This window comes from Vipera ursinii (genome assembly GCF_947247035.1).
Source record: "Vipera ursinii genome assembly, chromosome: 3".
Taxonomy (NCBI): Eukaryota; Metazoa; Chordata; class Lepidosauria; order Squamata; family Viperidae; genus Vipera; species Vipera ursinii.
In genome coordinates, this window is record NC_139516.1 from 78,651,498 (window position 1) to 78,677,980 (window position 26,483).

Genomic DNA, 26,483 nt, shown 5'->3' on the forward strand with positions numbered 1-26,483 from the left:
TGTGCTTGACCTTGATCTCTAATTTGTTTTACCAAATTTCCATCAGTTATCGAAATACCAACTTTCTGATCTTCTTTCCATCTTGCTTGTAACTGCCCATACTGGAACTAGGTTTGTACTATCTTTCCTTCTTTTAAAATATTATATGGCTTTAATTGCCATACATTCCTTTCTATCCTAAGAATTTCTTTGTATGTAATCACATCATGTTTAAATCCCACATTTATATTTTCTATTGCATCTTTAGGTATTGCCCAAATTGGTATTTTATAATTTAGCTTATGTCGATATTTTTTCCAAACTCGCAACAGAGCATACCTTAATATATGTGTCTTAAAAACATTATCCACCTTCTTATCATACAATAAATATGCATGCCAACCAAATAACAAATCATAACCCTCAATATTCAATAATCTCCCTTGTGTTAAATTAAACCAATCACTAATTGATGATAAAGCAGCAGCCTCATAGTATAATTTAAAATTGGGCATTTTAAGACCACCTCTTTCACGTACATCTTGCATTATCTTAAATTTAACTCTTGGTCTTTTCCCTGCCCAAACAAATTTATTAATACCTTTCTGCCATTCCTCCAAATTTGAATCTTTTTTAAGTATAGGTATCATTTGAAACAAAAATAAAAATTTTGGCAAAACATTCATTTTTACTGCTGCAATTCTTCCCAATAATTATAATTGTAGTTTTTTCCAACTATCTAACTCTTTTTGTATTTTTAACCATAACAATTCATAATTATTTTTGTATAATTTTACATTTGAAGCTGAAAGATATACCCCCAAATATTTAATCTTTTTAGCTATTTCAAATCCCGTTAGCTCTTCTAAAACAACCTTTTGTTCTATGGTCATATTTTTAGACAATATTTTAGTTTTTTGCGTATTTATCTTAAATCCAGAAACTTTTCCATATGACAGAAGCAAACAGCTCAAATAATAATCAATGGTAGTTTGACAGAAACATGTAATATTGAAAAGGGTACAAGACAGGGGTGCCCGTTGTCACCTTTGTTGTTTGTTTTAACATTGGAAATATTATTGATTAAGATACGAGACTCAAATAAAATTAAGGGAATTAAAATAAGAGATCAAGATTATAGATTGAGAACATTTGCGGATGACTTGGTTATTACTTTAAGTCTATCGACTTACTCAGTTGTAGAATTGATGGAGATAATAATGTCATATGGAAAAGACTCATATTTTTTTTTATCTAGCTATTCCCTTGGTTGTGGCTCTTCATCTTCCTCAAGTTTATTCTTTCTGCCCATTACAGCAACAGATAAGCAATTAGACAACTTGCATATATTTTTTTTCCCTTTCCCTTTGCTTCTGTGCTAGGATATTGGAGGGACTTTCTTACAGTGCTTCCATTCTTTCCATAGTGAATTATTCCAATTAGTGGGTGTGGGAGAGGAGAGTTCATCTTGGTGACTGCAGTCTTGTGGAGTGATTGAGGTCTCAGTCTTTTAAGATCTGCTTGAAACCATTGGATATTATTTGGTTCAGTGTTTACAAATATTGAATTGTATATTGTCACCCTGGATCTTGCCAGTAATTTTGTAGAAGTCCTGTTCCAGTGTAATCTGGAAGCCGTTGAGGCCTAGAGGCAGGTTTGTAATTTAGGAATCTCTCGGACTTATTTTATTTATATTAATAAATGTATACGGCCATTTAACTCAATTTTATGACTCTAGACACCAATAAAAACACACTATCAAAACAGGATCACAATAAATAACAACAAGATTTTTTTAAAAAAACAACAACACAACCATCCCACGGGCCCTGTCATACATCCAAACTCCCATGGTCAGTTATAGTACCAGTCTTTAGTGCTTTATGAAATGCTACCACAATTGGGTCTAATCTGACCTCTAGCACAATGATGTTCCAAAAAAAATAGAAATGGCTCTCATTCTGAATCCCACTATATAGCTCACCTTAATAGACAGGATCCTTGCATACCTCTGCTGCCAGATCTGCTGGAATAAATAAACACAATCTAGGAGAGGCAGTGCCAAATAACCTGGTCTCATTCATAAAGGACTTTATTTATTTATTATTTATTTATTTATTTATGGGACTTATTTGTTTTATTTATTTATTTATTTTAATTCTATTTATATCCCGCCCTTCTCCGAAGACTCAGGGCGCCTTACAAGCTTAGCAGTAGCCTTCATTCTATGTATATGCCTGCTTATTAGGGCTTTCACACACACCCCCAAGCGGCATTATTACAAAGTCAGCTTAATTACCCCCAACAATCTGGGTCCTCATTTTACCTACCTCGGAAGGATGGAAGGCTGAGTCAACCTTGAGCCTGGTGGGACTCGAACCTGCACTAACTGCAGGCAGCTGGTGTTACTTAAGGAGGCATTAGCCCACTGCTCCACCAAGGCTCTTTTGCATTCTATCAGGGCGGCTCACAACAATAAAACAGCTATAAAAACAGTAATACAAATATTAAAAAAGAATTAAATTACAAAGCCCCATACCTAATTACTAAAACCAATAAAATTAAAACAATATTAAAAAACCCCATCCTCAGTCAAGGCACCAACTAGGAACTGAATCCAGAAGAAGGCCGCTTGGGGGCGTTAGAGGTCCCCACCCAATTCACCTCCTGATGTTAGTGGTCCAGCAGAGACTGAACTGAACTTTGTAGGTAACCAGCACCTTGAACTTAACTCAGAAGCACACTGGCAGCCAATGAAGAGCAGAGATGTAATATGCATCGATTGAGAACTCTGGATGACTAGCTGAATCAGCTGCAGCTTCTGGATGTTCTTCACCTGCAGTCTCATGTAAAGCACATTGCAGCACTGCATTTGGAAGGTGATTAATGCACGAGTGATTGTGAACAAAACCTCTTGATCCAGGAACAGGTGCAATTAGTGCACAACACAAAGCTGCATGCAAGCCTTCCCAACCGTAGCTGCCACCTGTTCCTTAAAGGAGGGGCTGTGGATTGACTTCTGTCTCATTATCACGACTGACTGAAACCAGCCCTGAAGAAAGGAAGAAAATTAACTCAGCACATTGCCACTCATTTGTAATCCCCACAGCTGATCCACAAGTATATGAATGCTGCTGAGAGTTCAAGAACAGCAAGGATGGATGTACCATAACCATATCAACTCCAGAGGTTTTCCATAAGTGTAACCAATAGCATTTCAGTCACGTACCCAGATCTGAATCCCAATTTTGAAAGGAGTCCAGATAATTCTCTTCTTTCTTCCCTGTTCTCTCAAACTTAGGAAAAACTTGGCCTAGTTCAGGGGTCGGCAACCTCGGCTCTTTTATGACTCGTGGACTTCAACTCCCAGAATTCCTGAGCCAGCTACGCTGGCTCAGGAATTCTGGGAGTTGAAGTCCACGAGTCATAAAAGAGCCGAGGTTGCCAACCCCTGGCCTAGTTGCTTAAGCAGTTAAAAGTGGCTGTGGGAAGTTTTTACCTTCAGACGTGCAAGATTTTGTTAATGTAGCCTTACAATAAAGTAGGGTTAGTCCATCTAATTGGACTAATGTGTTTCCTTGTGTTTCCTATCTGGTTTATTTGGGAAGGCTGACAGGCTGTATTAACAGGTGGTTTCTGAATTTTTTTCCAAGCCAGTATATTAAAAATGCCAATATTAAGAGAAAAATAAAAGAATGAAGAATTAAAGAATTTGGTAAAGAATAAAAGTATATGAAAAGAGCTGATGACCTACAAAGAATTAAGAGCGGAATGAATGACAAGCATTCCATGAAAATACATGTTTTGAAATTGTCTTGTGTCGAGGATGAGCAATCACATGTTGCTATGGAGAAATGGCATAAGAAACAGCTGAACAGAATGTGTTCAACTGTCTCCAACCTCTGTGTCTGAGCATTCCTGTTTGCAGATATTGAACTTCCCCCTCATCACCTTTAAGGTTAGATGTTAGACCTTGCTAATATGAATGCCTTTCTGCATGGGTGGAAAGGATGATGTAAAAATATTTATGGATGGCAATAAAGACTAACAGCATGGTCTCTATAGGGGTAGTGATAAAAGTTTAGATCTGTTACTTTGTAGGTCTGAGTCAAACTCTGCTTAGTCTGTTTTCTAGAGGCAAAATTGATAAAGCTGGCGTTGGAGAGTTTGCTACTGTCGGTGCAACATCCATATCTTCTCAGAAGTAAGACATTCCTTTCCTCAGCTTCTTTCCTCAAATTTTGAATTTTAAGGAATGCATTTGTAAAGCACTATGTATTGTTATAGTAATTTCAGAAGAGACAAGAACCTGTGCAATGTTATTTGGGTTTAGGATCTAATATTGTCAGCCTGGCTACTGCCTGGATGGAATATCTTCAGAACTATATCAGAGCTGAATTCGAAAATATATACAAGGGAAGGCAATAGCAAAACTGTTCCTATTATCAAGAAAATTGTATAGGGATTGTATAGGAAGGACAGCAAGTCACCAGGGCTCAAGCTCATCTTGACTTTACCTTTTACGTCAATTAACTTTAATTTGCGATTATTTGTTAGCAAAAACTGCATTGGTTGAAATTTTTGCCTATGAAAACTTTTTTTTATTGAAAAGTTTTTCAATACATTTTATCTTTAACAATCCCTCCCCCCCACCCCCTACCCAACCCTTCCTAACCCTCCCTAACCCTCCCCCCTCCCCTTCCCCTCTCCCCATCCCCGACTTCCCAGAGCTAAATACAAGGCATAAAAGTAAAAACAATCATAAACAACCATATGCTAACAACAATAAACTATTAAGTCTATCGCACTCTAGCTCGTATAAAATGACTACAAGCAATACTAATATCACATCAAAACTTATACAAATGCTAAATGAAACATTTTGGTCCCATATTTGTTCTGGATGTAATCAATCCACTTTTTCCACTCCATAATATAACGTTGTTGCGAATGGTCTTTCAAATAAGCAGATATCTTTGCCATTTCCGCCAGGTCAGAAACTTTTAAAGTCCATTCTTCTATAGTTGGCAGTTCCTCCTTCTTCCAATACTGACCTACTAAAAGTCTTGCTGCCGTAATTAAGTTCAACATCAACTTAGTGTCCACAACAGTAGTATCCGTAATTATGCCCAATAAAAACAATTGCAGACAAAACTTTATCCTTTGCTTAAATATCTTCTGCATATTCCACCAGATTTTAATCCAAAAAGCTTTAACCTTTTTACAGGTCCACCATACATGAAAGTACGTTGCGTCTCCGCCACCACATCTCCTATGAAAACTTTTTATGAGAACAAATGTATATTGGGTGACATTGTAGGATTCTCTGGTACTGTTATGTTTGAGAGCATATAGCTAAGTAGATTAGTGCAGATAAAAATCCCAATTGTCATGAATTTAATAATCCCTTGTTTTCTAAATGCAAGGTGAAGGCAGAATTTTATATGACTAAAATTAAACTATATTGCTCACAGCTGTTTGTTTCATCAGCTTCTGGGTGTTAGATACCTAGAACTGCTTCATAACTATTGGTATCTTGATTCCCCTTACTGTAGACTACAGTTTTAACTACAGAACTACATTACTCAAATAGATCTTAATACAGTATTTCACAGGTAGAGGAAAATCCTCATTTGCATGGATTATGAGTTCCTGTAGAATCCTATCCAGAATCAATTTGCTTCTTTTATTACATAATCAACATATTGGAGCGTGTTTTTCTTTTATTTTAATGAAATTCTTTATTTTGCCCCCTCTTAATTTCTTCATTTTTCTCCCAACTCTTCTTCAAAATTCCCTAGAATTATTTGTCCTTTTTGCCTTAATGAAGATCATGCAATAAACAAGTCCATCACAGTTGTTTTTATTTGTAGACCATTTTTCAAATGATCTCACAAGCTTTAAAAGTAGGAGATACCAAGACTGTTACAACCCACTCATCTTCCCCTTAGCTTACTAGGATGGTCACAAACTTGGTTGGTGACCCTTCATCTCTTGGATGGAACACTGAATCCATCACCCCCCATAGAAATCTTTGGGTCTCTGTTGCATCGTTATCAGCACCAAAGGAGATCACCCATTCCCTGATTTAGAAATTCTGTAAACCTCTTAATAGAATAACAGAGTTGGAAGGGATCTTGAGGTCTTTTAGCCCAACTCCCTACTCAAGCAGGAGACCCTATATCATTTCAGATGATGGAGCACCCACCACTTTGGAGGCAATCAGTTCCACTTATTAATTGTTCTCATTGTCAGAAAATTTCTCCTTAGTTCTAGCTTTGTTCTCTCCTTGATTAGTTTCCACAGTTGCTTCTTGTCCTGCCTTCAGGTACTTTGTAGAATAGATTGACCACCACCCCCTTTTCTTTTTGGCAGCTCCTCAAATATTGGAACACTGCTATCATATCATCCCTAGTCCTTCTTTTCACTAGACTAGATATAACCAATTCCTGGAATTGTTCTTCATATGTTTTAGCCTCCAGCCCCTTAATCATCTTTGTTGCTGTTTTCTGTACTCTTCCCAGAGTCTCAACTTCTTTTTCATGTCATGGAGACCAAAACTGGGAGCAGTATTCCAAGTGTGGTCTTACTAAGTCAGACATGTCAAACACAAGGCCCGGGGGCCAGATCCGGCCCGCGAAGTGGTTTCATGTGGCCCGCGAAGCGATCCTGGAAACAGTGAGGGAACGGCCCCCGCTGCCTTGGCCCTGGCCCAGAGACCCTCCTTCTGCCAGAGACCCCCAGATCTGTCCCACTCCTGCCCAGGCCCCCATAGGCACCCTTGATGCGAATGATGTAGAGCTGGCCACGCCCATTCTGTAGGCCATACACACTCTAGCCACACCCACCCAGTAGGCCACGCCCACCCAGGCCATACCCACCCGGCCCTCTGAGGGCAACCACAATGCTTATGCGGCCCTCAATGAAATTGAGTTTGACACCCCTGTACTAAGTCATTATAAAGTGGTACTAACACTTCATGTGATCTTGATTCTGTCCCTCTTTTAATACAGCCTAGGACTGTGTTGGTTTTCTTGGTGACTGCAGCACATTGCTGGCTCATATTTAAGTGGTTGTCCACTAGGACTCTTAGATCCCTCTAACAGTTACTATTAGTGAGCCAGGTACCACCTATTCTGTACCTGTACATTTGGCTTTTGTTGTCTAAAACCTTGCTTTTCTCACTGTTGAATATTACTTTGTTAAATAGGGCTCAGTATTCTAGTCTGTGGAGTTCCTTCTGGACCTTCAGGCTATCTTTTGGGGTAAAGATACAACCTTTTAAATTAACATGATTACCATATTTTCCGGTGTATAAGATGACTTTTTAACCCATGAATCTTCTCAAAAGTTGGGGGGGGTCGTCTTATACGCCCAGTCGTCTTATACGCTGGAAAATAGTACATAAATCAATCGAGCGCCCCCTTTCTTGCAAAGCAACTTCAAGCCTCCTTAGTCCAGTCCCCAATCCAACGTGACTCTCCCTTCCCACCCCCAAGAGCCTCTAAGCCCCTTCCCTTCCCCCTTGCAAATGCCAGACCCCGGGAGCGGCAGGAAGCCCCTCCCCCTCACCCAAGCGGCATCTGAGCATAAGCAGAGCGTGCCCTGCTACCCGCTATCTCCCGGCAGTCTGGACAGCGGTACTTGGCGGCCTGGCGCCCCTCTTGCCCGCAGACCATGCAGCGGCCCTCGCCAGCTGGCCTCGGCATGGCCGCCCCGAGCCCGGCTCTCCAGCGCGTCTTCCGGGCCTGCCTGGCCGACCGCCTCCTGGGCGGGGCTTGGCTCCAGACGCGGCAGCTGCTCCGTCTGCAAATGTACTCTCAAAGCCGGATTGCGCTTGGCTGTGCAGACTGCCGAAAGGTGGGGACTCGGAGTACCTGCGGTGGTTGCGGCTTCTGGCGTGCCGTTTGCAGAGTCTGGCCTGGAAGAGCGCGTCGTGTGAATGCAGCTCTTGCGTTTATTCCAAAGGGTGGGTGGAAGGAAAAGCCCCTTTGGGCTTCAAAAGGGAGGCTTTTCACCATCTGCATCAGACGGGGCTGAATCGGGCTTGTGTCGGACACTTGGCAACTGGCATGTAGGTATTTTCCGGCATATAAGACGAAAAATCTTGAAAATCTTCTCAAAAGTCGGGGGTCGTCTTATACGCTGGAAAATACAGTAGGTGAAATATGTACAAAATATACTATTGCACAGAAACGTAATCAAAACAGAAACAAAATAAACTACAAATGATTTGTAAAGAAGCTCAGCTGCTCATAATAAGTAGGTTTTTGTACCATCAATACCACAGTTAGAATCTTTATAGAGTAACAAGAAAGGGATCGCATTCTTAATTACAGTATCTGCCATCAATATTGTTTTACACTTCTAGACAAAAAGGGCAAAGTATTAATAGTCGGAGGTGCTTTTCATTCTTCAGAATCTTTTAGCAGCTATTGTTCTCCCTATTCTGTTTTACCTATGGTGTTGATCTAACTTTCTCTCCATCTGTCAAGATAAGTCTTCTGACCTTGATTCTGTCTACCTTACAACTTTGAGGATTTGATTCACAAAGACTCTGGGGATGAGGTAAAGGAGGTTATGTTTATTCCTCAGAAGCCTTCTACAAGCTGCATAGCTTGTGCATAGGTAAAGAGAAGTGCTTCTGGGCCTTCATCCAGAAATAGCAATCCAATCTCATACAAATCAGATCTATCATATGTTGGTGCATTTGAAACAGTAAGGCTAGGCTCCATCTTCATTCTTGCAACTAATTCCTCTTTTTCCCTTCATTGGTAGGACTTCTCTTTTTCTTTAGTTAAGCATACATCTCTTATCTTACAGTTGTAAGCTGTATTGCTTCTGGCCCCCCTTTACTTTAATGTCAAAGACCTTTAAGCTGATGACTCTCATGCTGATTCACCTCTGGCATTACTAATAACCATGATTTTGCACTGTTGAATTGAAAAACTATGAGATTTATTGCTGTATTATTCTCAAAACCTCTTCAGTTGGGGGAAAACATAAATTTATTTCCTCCCCTACATAGCAAGTTGGATACAGAGAGCAAAGCTTTGGGATTGATAGCTAGCTAGACGTGGAGGCTCTAACTACTTCTAGCTATTTCTAGTTTCTCCCTATATTTTTCTGCCTTAATACTTGTGAAACAGTCATTCATTGTCTTCTCCACAATTTGGAAAAAGCTGAGGAAGGAATCTTATTTGGGGCCCAGCAAACAGGATGGTGTGGTTTAGTATTTATTTTTATTTATTTATTACATTTCTATACTGGTCATCTCCCCTATAAGGTGAGCTTACAAGTAGTAAATAGACTTACTAGTAGGTAGCATTCAAATTGTAGGTTGAGGTTTCCCAACCCCCTTTTGAGATTAAAATACATAATTTGTATGATAATACAGAGCAGTAATTCAGAAGTAGGTAGGTAGTCATTGCTTAGCAACCACTATAGAGACCTGTAGCTTTATCACTAAGCATTGCAGTTGCTAAGTGGAAAATGAGGTTGGCCATAATGGGCTTACAACATGACTTTCCATTTGGTTGTTAAACATGTCACTGCAATTGTTACATGTGACTGTAACTTAGAATTTTACTTCCATATATTCCATTAACTCTGTTTATCACAAGGTCGTCAGGAAGCATACAAATAGTCAACACATGACCACAACATACTTTGATAGTTGTAAATGTGAGGATTGGTCTCAAAACTAGCTATTTTTTACACTTCAGAATATCAAGCATTTGCTAAATGGGATAGTAAGCAAGGACTATCTGTACTACAATTTTTTAAGAGGATTTGAATGGTTGATTTCAGAATAATTATGTTTGAATCTATTTTAAAACTGTAATTTAAGAATTTAACTATATTTATAGAAGTAAATAAAATTGCAGTTTAGAATAGTTTTCAGCTGGATACAGATACATCCAGAAGCCATTTCTAAAGTTTGTATTGACAAGTTTCCAACGTATGGGCTTTTCAAGTGACTCTGAGGCATTGTTTACCTTAAAAATCCTTTATTAGCCTAATACACCGCCAAATGCTTGCTCAAAGGAAGCTGGAATCTGAAATCTCCACCCCTTGCACAATATATTAAAACACAATTCTCCACCTGTCTAATTTTGTCACTAATCATATTCTCCAATTAATTTAAAGAATCAGTTTCCCTTCCGTTAGAAAACCCACCAAGGTCTTATCTTCTTTAGTTAGAGATGGCCTTGAAGGTACAATCCTCCTCTTCCCCCTCCCAACCTTAAACTCAATCTCTTAAAGCAATATACAAGTTTAACATAAGAAATGGCTACTTCTTCATCTCTTGTCAAGCAATAACATTCGATGTTAGCAGCGTTGACATGTATGTAATTCATATTTTAATTTTTGTCTGAAATCATGAGTTGAAAGGCACGCAGCGTTAACAGGCTATTCTTGGGAATGTGCAGTTGAATTATACATTACTTCCTAGAAAGTCTACTTAAGCCTTAGGGCTAACGTTATATTATCACGTGGGTAACATAAAAATCACGTGAGTAACAACAATGGGCATTTCTTGGTTTTTCCTCAGAGGGCTTTGATATCAGATGTTTCAAAACATGCCATGCTCATCTACAGCAGAACAACAACACAAAAAGTTTATATAGGTTTCTTTCTTCTCAGCCTGGAATTTACACTAATCCCTCACCCCCACCCATCCCACACCATTAGAAACAATGACAAGAAAATACATAAGCTCTTATTTTGGTCTGAAATACCTTTCTCATTTTACTACCACACTATCATCCATCTGTTTCATGGAGTACTGGAAAACATAATATCAAAAGCTCAGTAAAAAATATGTTTGAATTAAGCTTCAAAAACATTTTTGATAGGAAAAAAGAAAGCATTTATATCCGTGGTGGCGAACCTATGGCACACGTGCCACAGGTGGCACGCAGAGCCCTCTCTGTGGGCATGCGCGCTGTCGCCCCAGTCCTAGGCCTTCAGCTCAGTTTCATAAAACCTTTTCGCTTTAGGACTCCGCTGTGTGCAAAAAAAAAAGGTTCAATCAATCAATCAATTTCAACTTCTCGCGGTAAAAAAAAAGATCTTGCAAAGTTGGAATTGACTGAAATTTTTAGTCCCACCCAGTCTACCGTTACCACTGCAGCCACGCCCACCCAATGGGCCACGCCCACCCGGCACCCAAGGATACATAAGTGGGTTTTGTTTTGCAGTTTGGGCACTCGGTCTCTAAAAGGTTCACCATCACTGATCTATATTAAGCTGACATGGTGAACATTGTGACTGCAGGATCTTTTAAGACATTGCTTTGGCATATTCTGTTTGCAAAACTTCTTACGCCTCGTGTTGGTGCACATATATAAACTCTCTCAAAGAGGAAGCTGTTTGTGGGTTAACATGTTTTGGTTAGTAATAAAAGCAGAAGTTCAAATCTCTCCAGCCTAAGCTGATTTATTCACAGAATATTGTATTTACTCTATGAGAGCTCTAACATTTCTCTCTTAGGAAGCAGTATTGCCCCACTAATTCTCCTTCTAAACATCCAAGTACTGTAGTTGTTTATGGAGATTTTCAGAGCTAGAGTTTTTGATTTAGAAAACCATTTAACAAACACATTTGTTTTTGCTCTGTTTTCCATTTTGACATGGTGGAATAATACATTACTTAAATTTATCTAGGTTTAGAAAAGTAGTACAATTTGCTTTGTTTAGCAAAACCATAGCAAAAGAGTTGTTACATTGATGCTTAGTTTAAATTTTCAGGATCATAGACATACCTGCATACATAGTTTAACATGGAACCCAGTTGTGTCAAGACTGTGGATATATTTCGGTAATTGAATGACTGTCCTGTGTACTATCACAAAATACTTATATATAAATATCAACTCATAGAAAATAAATGATTTCCCAGTATACTAAGCTACACATTTGTCTCAAAGTATCAGTTTTTAAAGATCCATGGTAATTGTAAGAAATTACACTCCTGAAATCATACAAATGCACATTTAACAACAGACAGCCAAAACTACTAAATTCGTAAGTGCCCACCAAAAGGCAATCTTTTATAGAAATTAGAAAAAATACATGAAAATGGGTATTACAAATTTTTAGCAAATGTCCTTTTAACATACCTCTTAAACTAGGGGTAGGCAACCTTGGCTCTCTTATGACTCGTGGACTTCAACTCCCAGAATTCCTGAGCCAGCTATGCTGCCTTAGGAATTCTGGGAGTTGAAGTCCAGGAGTCATAAAAGAGCCAAGGTTGCCTACCCCTGCCTTATACCAACAAATGGCAGAATACATCATCATATTGCCATCCATCACACAAAATTACAGAACACATGGGGAAAGATAGTCTGTTCCAAATTCTCAAACATGTTTCACACACAGTGAGTATAGTCTTCCTTCTCTTCCTACAAGCTTAAATAAGGTTAACCAGAATGCACAACTCTATGAAAATGTGCATGTCATCCAACATGGCACGTCCTGGTTATAAATATCTAAATCCTTAGGGAGAAGAAACTCTTTAAACATCATTTGTGGTATCTGGGTCACAGTGACCTGTGAATACTACTGTACTAGAAACTTAAGAAATGTGGTGAAGATGGTTATGACTGTATGATACAGAGAGCAATACATTATAATAGAATAAGTTATGGTTTGGGATATTTGATGTAGTAGTATAGAGCTTCAACTAGAAAATTCTGAGTTGTTTGCCTCCAGAGATATATCGAGGCTTTTTTTTTAATGTATAAAACAAGATATTTTCTGTGTGAATAAATTAAAGCTTTAGAGAAAGCTGCTGGTTGGGTACAAGCAGACCGATAATTCTCCTCTAAGGTTGCTATGGAAACTAGCAGTGCTTGCTATAATTGAGAGCATCTTAAAACATCCTGTCATTTCCTTTTTTTCTCTCTCAGCCATTTTACATTATTTTTATGTTGTGTAGGTAGCATCAGTTCAAAAGGAAATAGTTAATGAACATTCCTGTTTGAATATCAATCTACTTTGCTGTTATTTTTTATTGGATAGTGTTCGTATTTTAAACTGTCTGCATGAAAGCAAGCTCCCTGGATTTGTTTGTCTTCCAGTTCTAGTGGCTGTGTATATGGGTTCCATTGCATCCGCTGTAGAGACTAAAAACTCATTTAACGGATAAATTTTATAGCAATATGTTTCTGAAAACTACTCTTTCAATATGAATGGTAAGTCAATTCATTTTTGCACTTCTGCTGTTTAGATTGTGAATTGAACTGCATTTCTTAAAAAAGAAATCGACAAAATCATTGTCGTGCCATTACACATTTCTTATGAGCAATTTTTCCTTTCTATAATTTGGATAATAGAGAGTTGCTGCTTTCAGTAATTTGGTACCTAATTATGTAATATTGTACAAGCCATTGAAAAGAAGCATCTCTTACTATAAGAACATTACATCGGGTGTGAAAGATAATGCAATTAGCTTATTTTCTGTAGTTTGCTTTTAATATACAGTATGTAATTAAAGTTTGGTAATTTTAAATTGGAGTTAGTGCAGATAACCTTTTATTTCAGTTTATTGGCATTTTTAATGTCACATACGTTTCTACATAGTATTTAAGTAAGTAATTTATTTCATGATTGGCTAAGGACTTTTAGTTTTCTTAGCTGGCAATTGAAACTAATATGTGAAGTAATGGTCAGATGTACTGGCTAGCTTGCAAAACTGATTTTTGTTATCATTTCTGACAAGAAAACATGATTTTGATATCAAGTATGTACTATAATAGCTGAAGCAAAGTATAGCTTGTCATAAATTTAATGGAATAGGAAAATTAAGAATCAAATTATGATGCATATAATATTTATTTTTGGAACCTAGATAGAAATTTATGTTGATCTTATTTTAGCAAAGATCTCTATCTCAATACTTTCAGAAAAATAATAGAACTGAAAAATACTTATTTGCAGGGTTGAATTTAAAAATGTATTGACTAAATATAGTCTTATGAGGCTCATAGTATACATGCAAAAAGGAGTTCTGACTTGTACAACTATGTAATTTAGTCATGGTAACTGACTATGCAGCTGCCACACAGATTGCAAAAACGTGGCCCATACGGAGTGTAGGCTATCTTCTCTTGATTTTCCCCTCTCCTAAATAGAGATTATACTAAAGGATTGTGATACTTTTTCTACATTCTCCTCCACTGTGGCATGGTCTTGAATACATAGTACATAAATTTTAGAATCAGGAACCCACATGATAATTCTTCCTCTGGATCAGTTGCTATGTGTATAATGGAATGTTATACTGTATTTAAAATGTTATGCTTTTAGAATTTGAAGGTATTCATAAGTGCTCACACTGGATGCTTGCAGAATTAGCCTTAGCCATAAGGTCAGCTGAAATATTTGTCAGTTGTATGAACACGTGTCCATATTTAGTTTCCAGTCAAAGTACTTAAAGATGAATGTCTGTCTGTCTGTCTGTCTGTCTGTCTGTCTCTCTCTCTCTCTCTCTCTCTCTCTCTCTCCCTCTCTCCCTCTCTCTCTGTGTATATGTATATATGAGAGAGAGAATATAGCATATGTATGTTTTAACATATTTGGTATCCTAGGCAAAATCGAGGAGTGATCATACAATTTAAAACTATATCTGTTTTTATTATTTTGTGGTTATACCCCTCCAAACACACACATGTACACATTATGGCTGAGATGTTGTGCCAATTCATGAAGATCAAGAATGTTACAATCGAGCCAGAGATATTGTTCTGACTTTTTATTTGAAGAACAAGATCTAATGAAGAATGAATCTCTTCAACTCTTCAAAAGAAAGTCTTCAACAGTCTCAGTCTAGTTGTTTATATTTATAGTCATCAGAAGATTCTGTTCTAAAGTTCATAAGCCAGAGCTCTGATTAAGAATGGTGTTGAGAACAAGATACGTTGATTAGTACCATTATGCTCCTATAGTATTCTGTCTTTGGGTATCTGGTATTAAAGAAAACGTTTGTCTGTTCTTCTGAAGAATGTGATATATTTACTTTCTTTGTGCGGGGGGGGGGCACAGACTTCAAGAAATAGATGGAAAAAAAGTCAGAATTAAAGATCTGAAATTAGCTAATAAGATGCATATTTTCCTATAATATTTATTCTCTTGTTTCCACTGTGGTCTGCATTCAGTTGTTTTTCCCCCCCAGATCTTCACTATCCTGTGGAGCAGGGGTAGGCAACCTTGGCTCTTTTATGACTCGTGGACTTCAACTCCCAGAATTCCTGAGCCAGCTATGCTGAGGGGAAAGGGAGAGATTGCCATGCTGAGCCATGCTGGCTCAGGAATTCTGGGAGTTGAAGTCCATGAGTCATAAAAGAGCCAAGGTTACCTACCCCTGCTCTGGAGCATTAGTAATGAAGCAATATGCTTCCAAAGTAATTTGAATACATTAGAGAAGAAAAAGAGGATTGGGGGATTAAAACATACCATATTAATCTTTGGCAGGATTCCACAGCCTGAAAACTCAAAGAGTTACATGCTGCTCCCTGAAATCCTTAGATACAATCCCCAAAGCCCTCTAAAAATTACCACTTTATTATAATGTTTAATGTGATAAAAGAAAATTATTTAATGCTGGAGAATAAACATGCTAAATGAATTTTTATTTAATTGTAGTTACATTTCACTGTAAAATAAATTTAGTTTGAATTTTAACCCTATCTATTTCACCCAGCCAAACTATTTTTTTTATACTGTATATCTAGAGCAGAGGTCCCCAACCCCCAGTCTGTGGACCACTACCGGTCCGTGGCATGCCAGTAACCGGTCCACACAAACAAGCAAAGCCTCATCCATGGCATGCAGGCAGCACAAAAAACCATGCACTCTGGTCTGTGGAAAAAGCTTTCTCCACAGAACTGGTCCCTAGTGCCCCAAAGGTTGGGGACCTCTGATCTAGAGCACATGAATTGAAAGGCACACAGCGTTAACAGACTATTCTTGGGAATGTGCAACTGAATTATACATTACTGGCCCTGGCCTAATTGCCACTAGGCCGTATGAGTGGCCGGCTGGTGTGTGTACACGGCCCCGCTCATGCGAGCCTCATGCTCGCAGCCATACATCTGTGAGCCTCATTACAGGCACCGGCAGCCCCACTCGCACTCATGTTGGAGCAAAGTCACACATGCACATGCGCCTCCCCACCAAAAAAATCAACCCCTCTTTTCCCCCTCTCCCCCGCTCCGGACTGCCAATCTAGAAAGTTGGGGGACTCTGCTTTAGAGAATCCCTGTTCCCTCCACACATGCCAAGGGAGATGTGCCATCTCCATCAGATGTTCCCGATTCTAACTCTTCCTCCTCCTCCGAACTGGGCTCCAAGGAGAACATGACAGGTTCCTGCAAAATAAGTAGACAAATCTTCTTACACAATTTTATTTTAATGGCAACTAATTATTACCAAACTTCAAGGCTGATAAAAAAAAATACCCGCAGCAGTCCATCTTTAAGCGGCTATAATAATAACACATCTGTAAATCTTGAGATAGCTGTTTTCTTTTATTCCTATGTTATAGAAACCAGTTTTGCAGTTATCACTCTCGGTGCATCCTGCAACACACACTGATAATGTAAAAAACATAAATGAGCATTACCACAGCCATCTCTAAGATGATTTGCAGTTCTGTCTTTTTTTAATCTTGAAGGATCAAACGAGCTATGAATTAAGTTTGGATATTACAATATTGCACAGTCGAGTGGTCACCACTTGCTTCACAATCGGCTTCTGACAAGCAAGAGTTAATGGAGAACATAGTTCTCCATTAGTTGCAGTCACAGCATTTCACTTAATGACCACAGTGATTTACTTAATGTCCACATGGGAAGTGATGTTGCTGGCCCATTGCAGTCATGTGATTCCTCCTCCCTTTTCAAATATGGCACTTATTAATGGAGTTGCCAGTCCCAATTTTGGTCACTAGGAGAGAACTGTGTATAACAGGGTGCTCCCCATTGTTTTAAAATAGCTTCTTTTTAGACCGAATTGCTGTGATTTTAGTTCCAAACTTGTTGATCAGTTTAGTGATTCCTTATAAGGCAGACATATCAAACTCGCGACTTCACAAGACAGTTTTGCCATTGCCGGCAATGGGGTGGGTGCGGCTTCTGGATGACACGTCCGGCTCACGGGCTGGCAGTTTGACACCCCTGTTATAAGGAATCAAATTATGCTTTGGAAAAGTGGAATAATTGGTGTATCACAAACACCACTAGAGATTAATGATGATACATAATTTTGTAATTTTAACTGGATGCAATAGAGAAGCTGATAACGCTGGTGATGCCGAAAGTGAGGTTTACAAGACTGATAGCTCTTGGGATCATGCTTATTGGGAAGATCAAAACATGATAGAACAAAGAGTATTCTTAAACAGGGATTAGAGCCAGTAGGACTTGGCAGGAAATAGACCAGGGAGTAGAATGATCAAACTCAGGAGGAGATACCAGTACCTTTTGTATTGTTGTCTAGAAAACCGTGTGGATATAGCTTTAGCATTAGATAAGTTTGGATGCCAGACTATGAGATCTTTATGTGGACAACATTCCTCTCACTGTTAGGAAGCAATGTGGTAGTTCACAAGTAAACTTCTGAATAATGATGTAAACAGGCCAAACTCCAAACATTGATGGAAACAGAACTGAAAGATGAATTATTGTTGCACAAGTCACAATCAGTCATAACACTGAATGTGAAAAGCATGAACTAAGGAAGTACAAAATTCTGAACGTGGAAATGAAATAAATAAATTGAACTTCTGAGAAATCAATGTATTTGGTGAACTGAAGTATAATCCAGTCACCATATACATATCCAGGAACAGACAGTGGAGCAGTGTAAATTATTGGTGTCAAATATAGAATATTAAAAAGAGTTGATGTACCAGTATACACTTCATACACTTAGTAAAGGTAGTCCTCAACTTATGACCACAATTGAGGCCAAAATTTCTGTTACTAAGTGAGACAGTTGTTAAGTGAACTTTGCCCCATTTTGTGGCCTTTCTTGCCATAGATGTTAAGTAAATCCCTGGAGTTATTAAGTTAGCAACATGGTTAAGTGAATCTGGCTTCCCATTGACTTTGCTTGTTGGAAGGTCAGAAAAAGTAATCACATGTCCCCTGGACACTGCAACCATCATAAATACGATTCATTTGTCAAGTATCTTAATTTTGATCACATGACTCTGGGGATGCTACAACAGTTGTAAAACGGTCATAAGTCACTTTTTTCATGGTTATAGTAACTTCAGTCACCAAATGAACTGTTGTAAGTTGAGGATGACCTGTATATGAAAGAGCATCTGAGAATCTAACAGAAAAAACACTTTGTGGAAGAAGAAAAAAGCTGAAAACAATTTCCCCAAAATTGAAAGATATCCTGGTAGCTTTTAGAATAATTAACAAACCCAAGAATTTCTAAGGATGCTTCAGCTTCAAAAACTAAGTTTGGAGAAACGGCGATTCGGAATAGGGAAGATAGTGAGGCAGGGATATGTAAAGGTAAAAGGTTTCCCCTGTCCAGTCGTGTCCGATTCTAGGGGACGGTGCTCATCTCAGTTTCTTAGCCAAGAGACCCCTCATTGTCTGAAGATGCCTCTGTGGTTATGTGGCCTGCATGATAATATTCCAAGGCACACAGAATGGTGTTACTTTCCCACCAAAGTGGTACCTATTTATCTACTCAAATTTGCATGCTTTCGAAAAGCTAAGTTAGCAGGAGCTGGGGCAAGTAACAGGAGTTCACCCCATTGCGCAGCGACTGGGTCTTGAACCCGGGCAATCAGCTAGGAGTATTGCATCATTTAATCACACAGAAATAGATGACTGTATTTTTAGCAGTTGCCTATTTGTCTAGTATTCATGTATATAAAGATCATATGTCGAACTCTTTTTCACTACCTAGTATATATCTTGTGGTGGCACGTGGGAGTAATATTTTAAGACAGAATGCACTATAAGGGGGTGGGAGGGATAATCATGACTGTATACTACTTGAATGTTGTTTAATTCCACCCACCCACTTGCACTGCAGAAAGGCAGACTGTTTTTTCATTTCAAAATATGAGTTGTCTGATCAGATATGTGTGTAATTTCTGTGAATTCTGCACAGAATGTGAAGTTCTCTCCCACGTCCCGATGTTGCTTGGCAGCCTTGAAATTTCACCTAGCATTTATTCCTATTTATGCTGTGAGCAAAATGTTAAGTCTGTCCAGTCTGCACAACCATTCTGTGAATGTTGTTTTCTTCTGAGCTTTTCATACAAATTGATTTTGATATTAGTGTGCTTGAATCTGATTGTTCAGATTCCTTATAAAGCTATTAGAGGGTAATTTCTGTAGCAGTATTTAGTGTATAATATTGTACAATTGATGCCTGCACTTGATGTAAAAATTGTTTGTCTTTTTTACAGAAATTCATTTGCTGTTGCCTAGTCCACTCTGGCAACATAAGGGAGGGTTGGTGTATTTTGATATCCATTCCTAGGAAAGAAAGGAATGGAGACAAGAACATGATAAGAATTAATCTAATTTTTATATATCACATGTGGAAGATGTGTAAATCCCTTTTCTCTTTCTTCTTTCTTTTCTTCACACATGTGTGGGTGAATACTCCTGCAAATCCTTGGCGAAAACTTTAGAAATCTTTGGTATGGTCATTTTTCATTAGAATCCAGAGTCATTGACTATATTACAAAATTATTAAATGGGGAAATTACAGTTATCCTAATTTTTAGTAAATTTCACAAAGTTTATAGTAAATTTTGGGGGGGGAATATGAAATGTGCATCAGATAGAAAATTTATAGTAGAATTATCTTTACACTTAAAAAGACCATGGTTTTTACATAATACCGCCCTTTTAAAATAAGTAGATAATACCAACTAATAAAATGCCTTATTTCTCTTCTGATTTTGGTTGAAGCACTTTAATCATTTGATGTTAGATTAGGTTGTTCCTAAATTCCTAATGTAAAAGAATTAATATTTATCTTTCTACTCTTTTCAAATATAAATATATAGAAATGCAAAGTGAAATCTAAAAATAATTATAGGCAGAAGAAATAAAGCAGACATAATTTGAAACTTTCAAAGGCACACCTTAAAATCATCCATATTAAAATCATTTCTTCTTCTTGGGTTTATTTCTTTGTTGTTGCAAACTTAAAATTAAACACCTGCAAAATTATTTGCAGTTTGACTCATGTCATATCTCTTAAAAGACTATTTAGCATAGCGCAAACTATCAAAAATGGAGCACATTTTTAACTTTAGACTTTCTTAAATGAAGGAATATGAAACAAGCCCGTTTGAAGTACTCATTAAGTGATTTTAATATGTAGGGAGGACAAAATATTTCCTAAAATATGTGTGCTGCAGATTGTAAAACCACTAACTCTAAATTTAGTTCAGAAACACATTGACAGCTTATATAGTTGCAGTATTAGCTACTGCTAATATTAAATAAAATTCTAAAAGATATTTTATTAAACACACGTTCTGAGGCCACCACTACACAAACCAGCATCAAGAATCCAGATTCAAAATGTTCTTAGTATATTGGCAAGTATCAGCCATTGAAGTCTTTAGTTGCCATTTTTGATCTTAAAATTTCAACAATTTAATCTATAGGATATTTAACAGCCCTGTACAAAATAACCAAAAAAGGGTGATTTCCAGCAGGCAGTAAGTATTAAGAACAAAGCATGTTTTCCCCAGAAATTTTGAAAGCAGCTGAAAAGTTTTCAAGATTTGCACAGCTACTTCAGAGGCTGCTTCCCAAATAGAAAGTGGAACAGAATGGCTATCAGTATAGATATAATATATATGAGACAGTTGGGAGCAGCTTAGAAACAACTGCACACCTGAAAAAGGTGCAGCAGTTTCTTTTAACGATTCAAAGAAAGATGCTTTGAGCATGTCCTGTGCTTTTTTTCAAAGGATTTAACTTATTTACCATACTTCAAAATTTTCATCTCAGATAATAGATCTTTTCACTGCAGAAAATTATTTAAGACAGGAATCTAAAAATTGCACAATTCACTTAGAAAGCAGTAACAGTGGAGTAGATTGCCTTTTGCTGCTATTTCTAAAGAAAACAATTTACTATGCAAGTTATGATGCAATATAGATGTGTGTAATGTTCAAAAGGAACATTGTTCCTGTTTAGTTTTATATATATATATACAGGTGAAACTCGAAAAATTAGAATATCGTGCAAAAGTTCATTTATTTCAGTAATGCAACTTAAAAGGGGAAACTAATATATGAGATAGACTCATTACATGCAAAGCAAGATAGTTCAAGCCGTGATTTGTCATAATTGTGGTGATTATGGCTTACAGCTCATGAAAACCCCAAATCCACAATCTCAGAAAATTAGAATATTGTGAAAAGGTGCGATATTCTAGGCTCAAAGTGTCCCACTCTAATCAGCTAACTAAGCCATAACACCTGCAAAGGGTTCCTGAGCCTTTAAATGGTCCCTCAGTCTGGTTCAGTAGGAATCACAATCATGGGGAAGACTGCTGACCTGACAGTTGTGCAGAAAACCATCCATAAGGAGGGAAAGCCTCAAAAGGTAATTGCAAAAGAAGTTGGATGTTCCCAAAGTGCTTTATCAAAGCACATTAATAGAAAGTTATGTGGAAGGGAAAAGTGTGGAAGAAAAAGGTGCACAAGCAGCAGGGATGACCGCAGCCTGGAGAGGATTGTCAGGAAAAGGCCATTCAAAAGTGTTGGGGACTTTCACAAGGAGTGGACTGAGGCTGGAGTCAGTGCATCAAGAGCCACCACACACAGACGGATCCTGGACATGGGCTTCAAATGTCGTATTCAAGCCGCTCCTGAACAACAAACAACGTCAGAAGCGTCTTACCTGGGCTAAAGAAAAACAGACCTGGTTTGTTGCTCAGTGGTCCAAAGTCCTCTTTTCTGATGAGAGCAACTTTTGCATTTCATTTGAAAACCAAGGACCCAGAGTCTGGAGGAAGAATGGAGAGGCACACACTGCAAGATGCTTGAAGTCCAGTGTGAAGTTTCCACAGTCTGTGTTGATTTGGGGAGCCATGTCATCTGCTGGTGTTGGTCCACTGTGCTTCATTAAGTCCAAGGTCAATGCAGCCGTCTACCAGGAGATTTTGGAGCACTTCATGCTTCCTTCCGCAGACAAGCTTTATGGGGATGCTGACTTCATTTTCCAGCAGGACTTGGCACCTCTCCACACTGCCAAAAGCACCAAAACCTGGTTCAATGACCGTGGGATTACTGTGCTTGATTGGCCAGCAAACTCGCCTGACCTGAACCCCATAGAGAATCTATGGGGCATTGCCAAGAGAAAGATGAGAGACATGAGACCGAACAATGCAGAAGAGCTGAAGGCCGCTATTGTAGCATCCTGGTCTTCCATAACACCTCAGCAGTGCCACAGGCTGATAGCTTCCATGCCACGCCATATTGAGGCAGTAATTGCTGCAAAAGGGGCCCAAACCAAGTACTGAGTACATATGCATGCTTATACTTTTCAGAGGTCCGATATTGTTCTATGTACACTCCTTGTTTTATTGATTGCATGTAATATTCTAATTTTCTGAGATTGTGGATTTGGGGTTTTCATGAGCTGTACGCCATAATCATCACAATTATGACAAATCATGGCTTGAACTATGTTGCTTTGCATGTAAATGAGTCTATCTCATATATTAGTTTCCCCTTTTAAGTTGCATTATTGGAATAAAAACTTTTGCACGATATTCTAATTTTTAGAGTTTCACCTGTATATATAAAAATCTCACTTAATTACATTGTTGTTTACCAGATTGATGTTTCTCAACTTTAAACAACTTTAAGACAATCTCTGCAACCTCTGGGGAATTCTGGGAGTTGAAGTCCATACCAATTTAAGTTGCTAAAGTTAAAAAACACTGGGCTGCTATAGGTGAAAGTCATTTCTGCAATAAGCTTTATGATTAATTATAGGTATGATTCAACCAGTGACTCATCTTAACGCATTTCTGTTTGATCATTCACATCATAGCAGAACCCAGTACAGGAAAAACAGTTGAGTATCATTCTCAAGTGTCCAGATTTTCATTAAGGACATGGGATTGTTATCCTTCTGATTGGAGACAATGGAAAGAAATGTCGTATTTGCTCACTATTACAATGTTTACATTCACTTTAATGAAAGATATTACATCCCTTGAGAGGGCAGAACAGTAAGTGAATTTTCACAGCATTCCCACTTTACCTGACCAAGCCTGTTTAGCTGTAAATAAAATTTGTGAACCCCTCCACTCTAAATTGTTGATAGCCCTTATGGGATTGCAAACTATATCTTAAGAACCCCTGCTAAAGGTGTATTTCAGATAATCTGGATGGCCATTTAGGCCAGCAATTTTTTTTTACAAAGCTTTGACCTTTCCTGAAAAGGTTACACTCGCCTAAGGTACCAGAACTTTTAGCAATATTCATTAATGCATTATGTTACTACATGGGTTTTCCATTTATACACTATTTGAAGTGGCTTATGGCAGTTAAAATACAAATGCAGGAATAAATACAATTAAAGAATATCACAACCAGTTTATTAAAATTCAAATAATTCAAGTTAAACGTTTGATGCAAGAGGTGATATTTTTATATTTTCCTAAATAACTAGGAGAATTAAAGCCAAATCCATGTCCCTGAAGAGCAGAGTCCATAATCTGGGGAGAAGGGAATCTACACGGGAGAAGGCAGTCTCCCAGACAGCAAATAGGCGATCTTCGGGGGGGGGGGGGGGGAAAGAGAGTTTAAAAGGCTTTTCCAACTGATATCTAAGTATTCTGACAATCACTAAATGATTTAAGACTCTAAAGTCCATATCAACATCTTACATTATGCCGGTCAATTAATTGGCAATTAACCCAGAACTGCTGTATGTAAACCAGCGGTAACCAGTTGGAGTTTGTAGACACTTTTTAAGATTCTATGGAAAAATGTACTGCAAAAAGTCAGGAGAAAGACAGTCATTGATGCCACCTGGAGGCTTATCTTTGTCGTCACAGGATAAGCCTACAGGTGGCATCAACCACTGGCTAAAAGAATACAAATGAACAGCTGTCTGCAAGGAATACAAATCCTTCCATTCCTCACCATCCAGTCAGAGCTGAAGAAGCTGCTTGGATGAGAAGCAAAATGGCTTCAAAGAAAGAAAGTCCAGTTGCCTTGTGAAAAGGCACTTTTGGGACACGGATACAGTAACATTCTGTTTTATTTCTAAAAAAATTTCTGCACCAACATTTCACCAATTATCTACTTCCTATAAAAGTTTAAATAGAATTGTCCCTATCCCACCCCTCTGTCCACTCATTTGATTGTCCCAGATTAGTAGAATCAATCAAGTGCTTTGCCTGGAGATATCAAGTACCCTTTATGTAGAAGTGCAAAATCTTATCGGTTTGGTTAATAATGATATTTAAAGGCTCTTTTTTTTCCAGAAGACAAGTCAGATTGAACGACCGTATTATCTGTGCACATTTTATACAGCCGTGATCTTTCTTGAAATGCAAAATTAGTAATCCAAGGTAGTCTCTGACTGTGGGCATTTCTAATGTGCAATTTTGTAACCTCCTAGTTTGCCTTTGCTTGCAATACTGCAATGCTATGCACTTGATTCCTCAGCTTGCAAAAACAGCCGTTAAGTGACAATAATGCACTGTAGCAAGAATTGCTTACTTTTGAAGTATCAACAGATTTTAAAAAAAATGCCTCCTCTGTGAGAGTTCTGAACCACGTTCAGTTCTGCTTGTATGTTACAGTGGTGTGGCCTGTTAGATTTAAATTAGTTTAAGCAAAATGTGCTAAAATTTATATTGTAATTCATAATTTTTAGAGAGCTGTTTAGAACTCCTATAGAAATTTTGCTTTTTATTTGTGGATTTTTCTTTCCCCCCCCCCAGCATTTCTTGAAACAGCTTTAAATAATTTTGAAGCGTTCTACATTTTTGTGAGTTGAACCCAACAGTTTCATTTTTGTTTTCTGATTTCAGTGAAAGAATTTCTAGCCAAAGCCAAAGAAGATTTTTTAAGAAAATGGGAAAGTCCTGCTCAGGTAAAGAAATAATTTAATGTCACTCATTGTTTATCTATTTAGGAATAGATAAAATCTCTTATATAATTAATGTACTGTATTATACTAATAAACTCCAAGAAGAACAATGGATATTGTGCTAAATGCTAACAGTTGTCACCATTTCATATGTCTTATTTTATATACACATTCTGATGCTGATTCTCAGTTTTGTTTAAAATCCATGTTTGCTGTAAAACCTTTGGGCAAATAAACATTTTTGCTGATTACTTTTTGCACACATATATTGTATGGCACGATTTTTATTCTATCTCTGTAGCACATAGTGTTCCAATGTATTTGTTCAAATTTAAACCTCGTGAATTTAGTGTTTTGTTGAGGCAAGTCGATATATTTCAACTCTTTCTATAAAATACGATCCGGTAGAGAAGCGAATAAGCATATGGGTAAATATTTGGGTTCTTAAACTGTTCACTGCAGTCCTACTGAAGTTATCACATTGATGATGGCATAGCAGTGGGAGAAAACATCCGCCTCTGAAATGATGATCATTAATGTTCGCAGCAGAAGCAAAACTTTGCCACATTGCCAATTGAAGCATACATCTGTATTCCCTCCAGGATTAAGGGGCACAAATGAGGGTAAAAATAAATCTTATTGTTACAGCAAGAGACAGTCCACCATTCCCACCCACCTCACAGAAGCTGGTAATTAAACCCAGATGGTCCCATTTCCAAGAGATGAACCCCTTTCTACTGAGACCAGCCAGGTCTTGGTAGGACACATAAACTTGGCACTCTCCTCCAAGATAATGTCATGTGAGAGCAACTTTGTTATACGTCAGTCTGTCATTCAAAAGCAACAACTGAAGTCCAGTGCCACTAAAGAATCCAGTAGCCATGCACTGAGCATAGAAACTGAGGACTGGGCAGTGGGACCATTTTCAAACAGCAGACCCAGTATCCTCAACTGTCCCATCACGGATCCTTCTGCCCATCACTGTTGAGGTCTTCCTGTCTACCTCCTCAACTCCCACCCTTTGCATTCACTCACACACCAAGGACACATAATTGATCTCTCCCCACCCACCCTCCCCACACACAAATTAAACTCAGCAGCCCATCCTGGCCCACGGGGAACTCAGCCACCCTCAGTTATACCTGCCAAAACACTATGCGGCCTCAGGAAGGATAAGCTTCTTCAGGGGAAAAAAGAGCACCCCAGGGCCCCATTCCTCTCAAGTCTTGCAGTGTTGCCTCAACATGGTGGGAGATGTTCCTGGGAAGGATGAGTGAGGAATGAGCATATATTCCCAGTAGGGACAACCAAGATGTGAAGGTCGGCCCAACTGCCAGCTAAAGTAAGCAGGTACCTACCATGTTTCCCCTAGCTTGATTTTTGG

General features: G+C 38.3%; 1 protein-coding gene across 2 annotated transcripts in view; it reads left to right on the forward strand.

Annotated features, from left to right (window-relative positions):
* PRKACB (protein kinase cAMP-activated catalytic subunit beta) overlaps positions 1–26,483 on the forward strand; it is a gene marked incomplete at its 5' end in the record, with an annotated part of 75,222 nt that overhangs the window by 23,046 nt on the left and 25,693 nt on the right. For both annotated transcript variants that reach the window (XM_083359923.1, XM_083359922.1), the window contains one exon: positions 25,041–25,102. In XM_083359923.1, the coding sequence (XP_083216049.1) occupies positions 25,041–25,102 (62 nt within the window). The remainder of the gene's footprint in view (positions 1–25,040; positions 25,103–26,483) is intronic.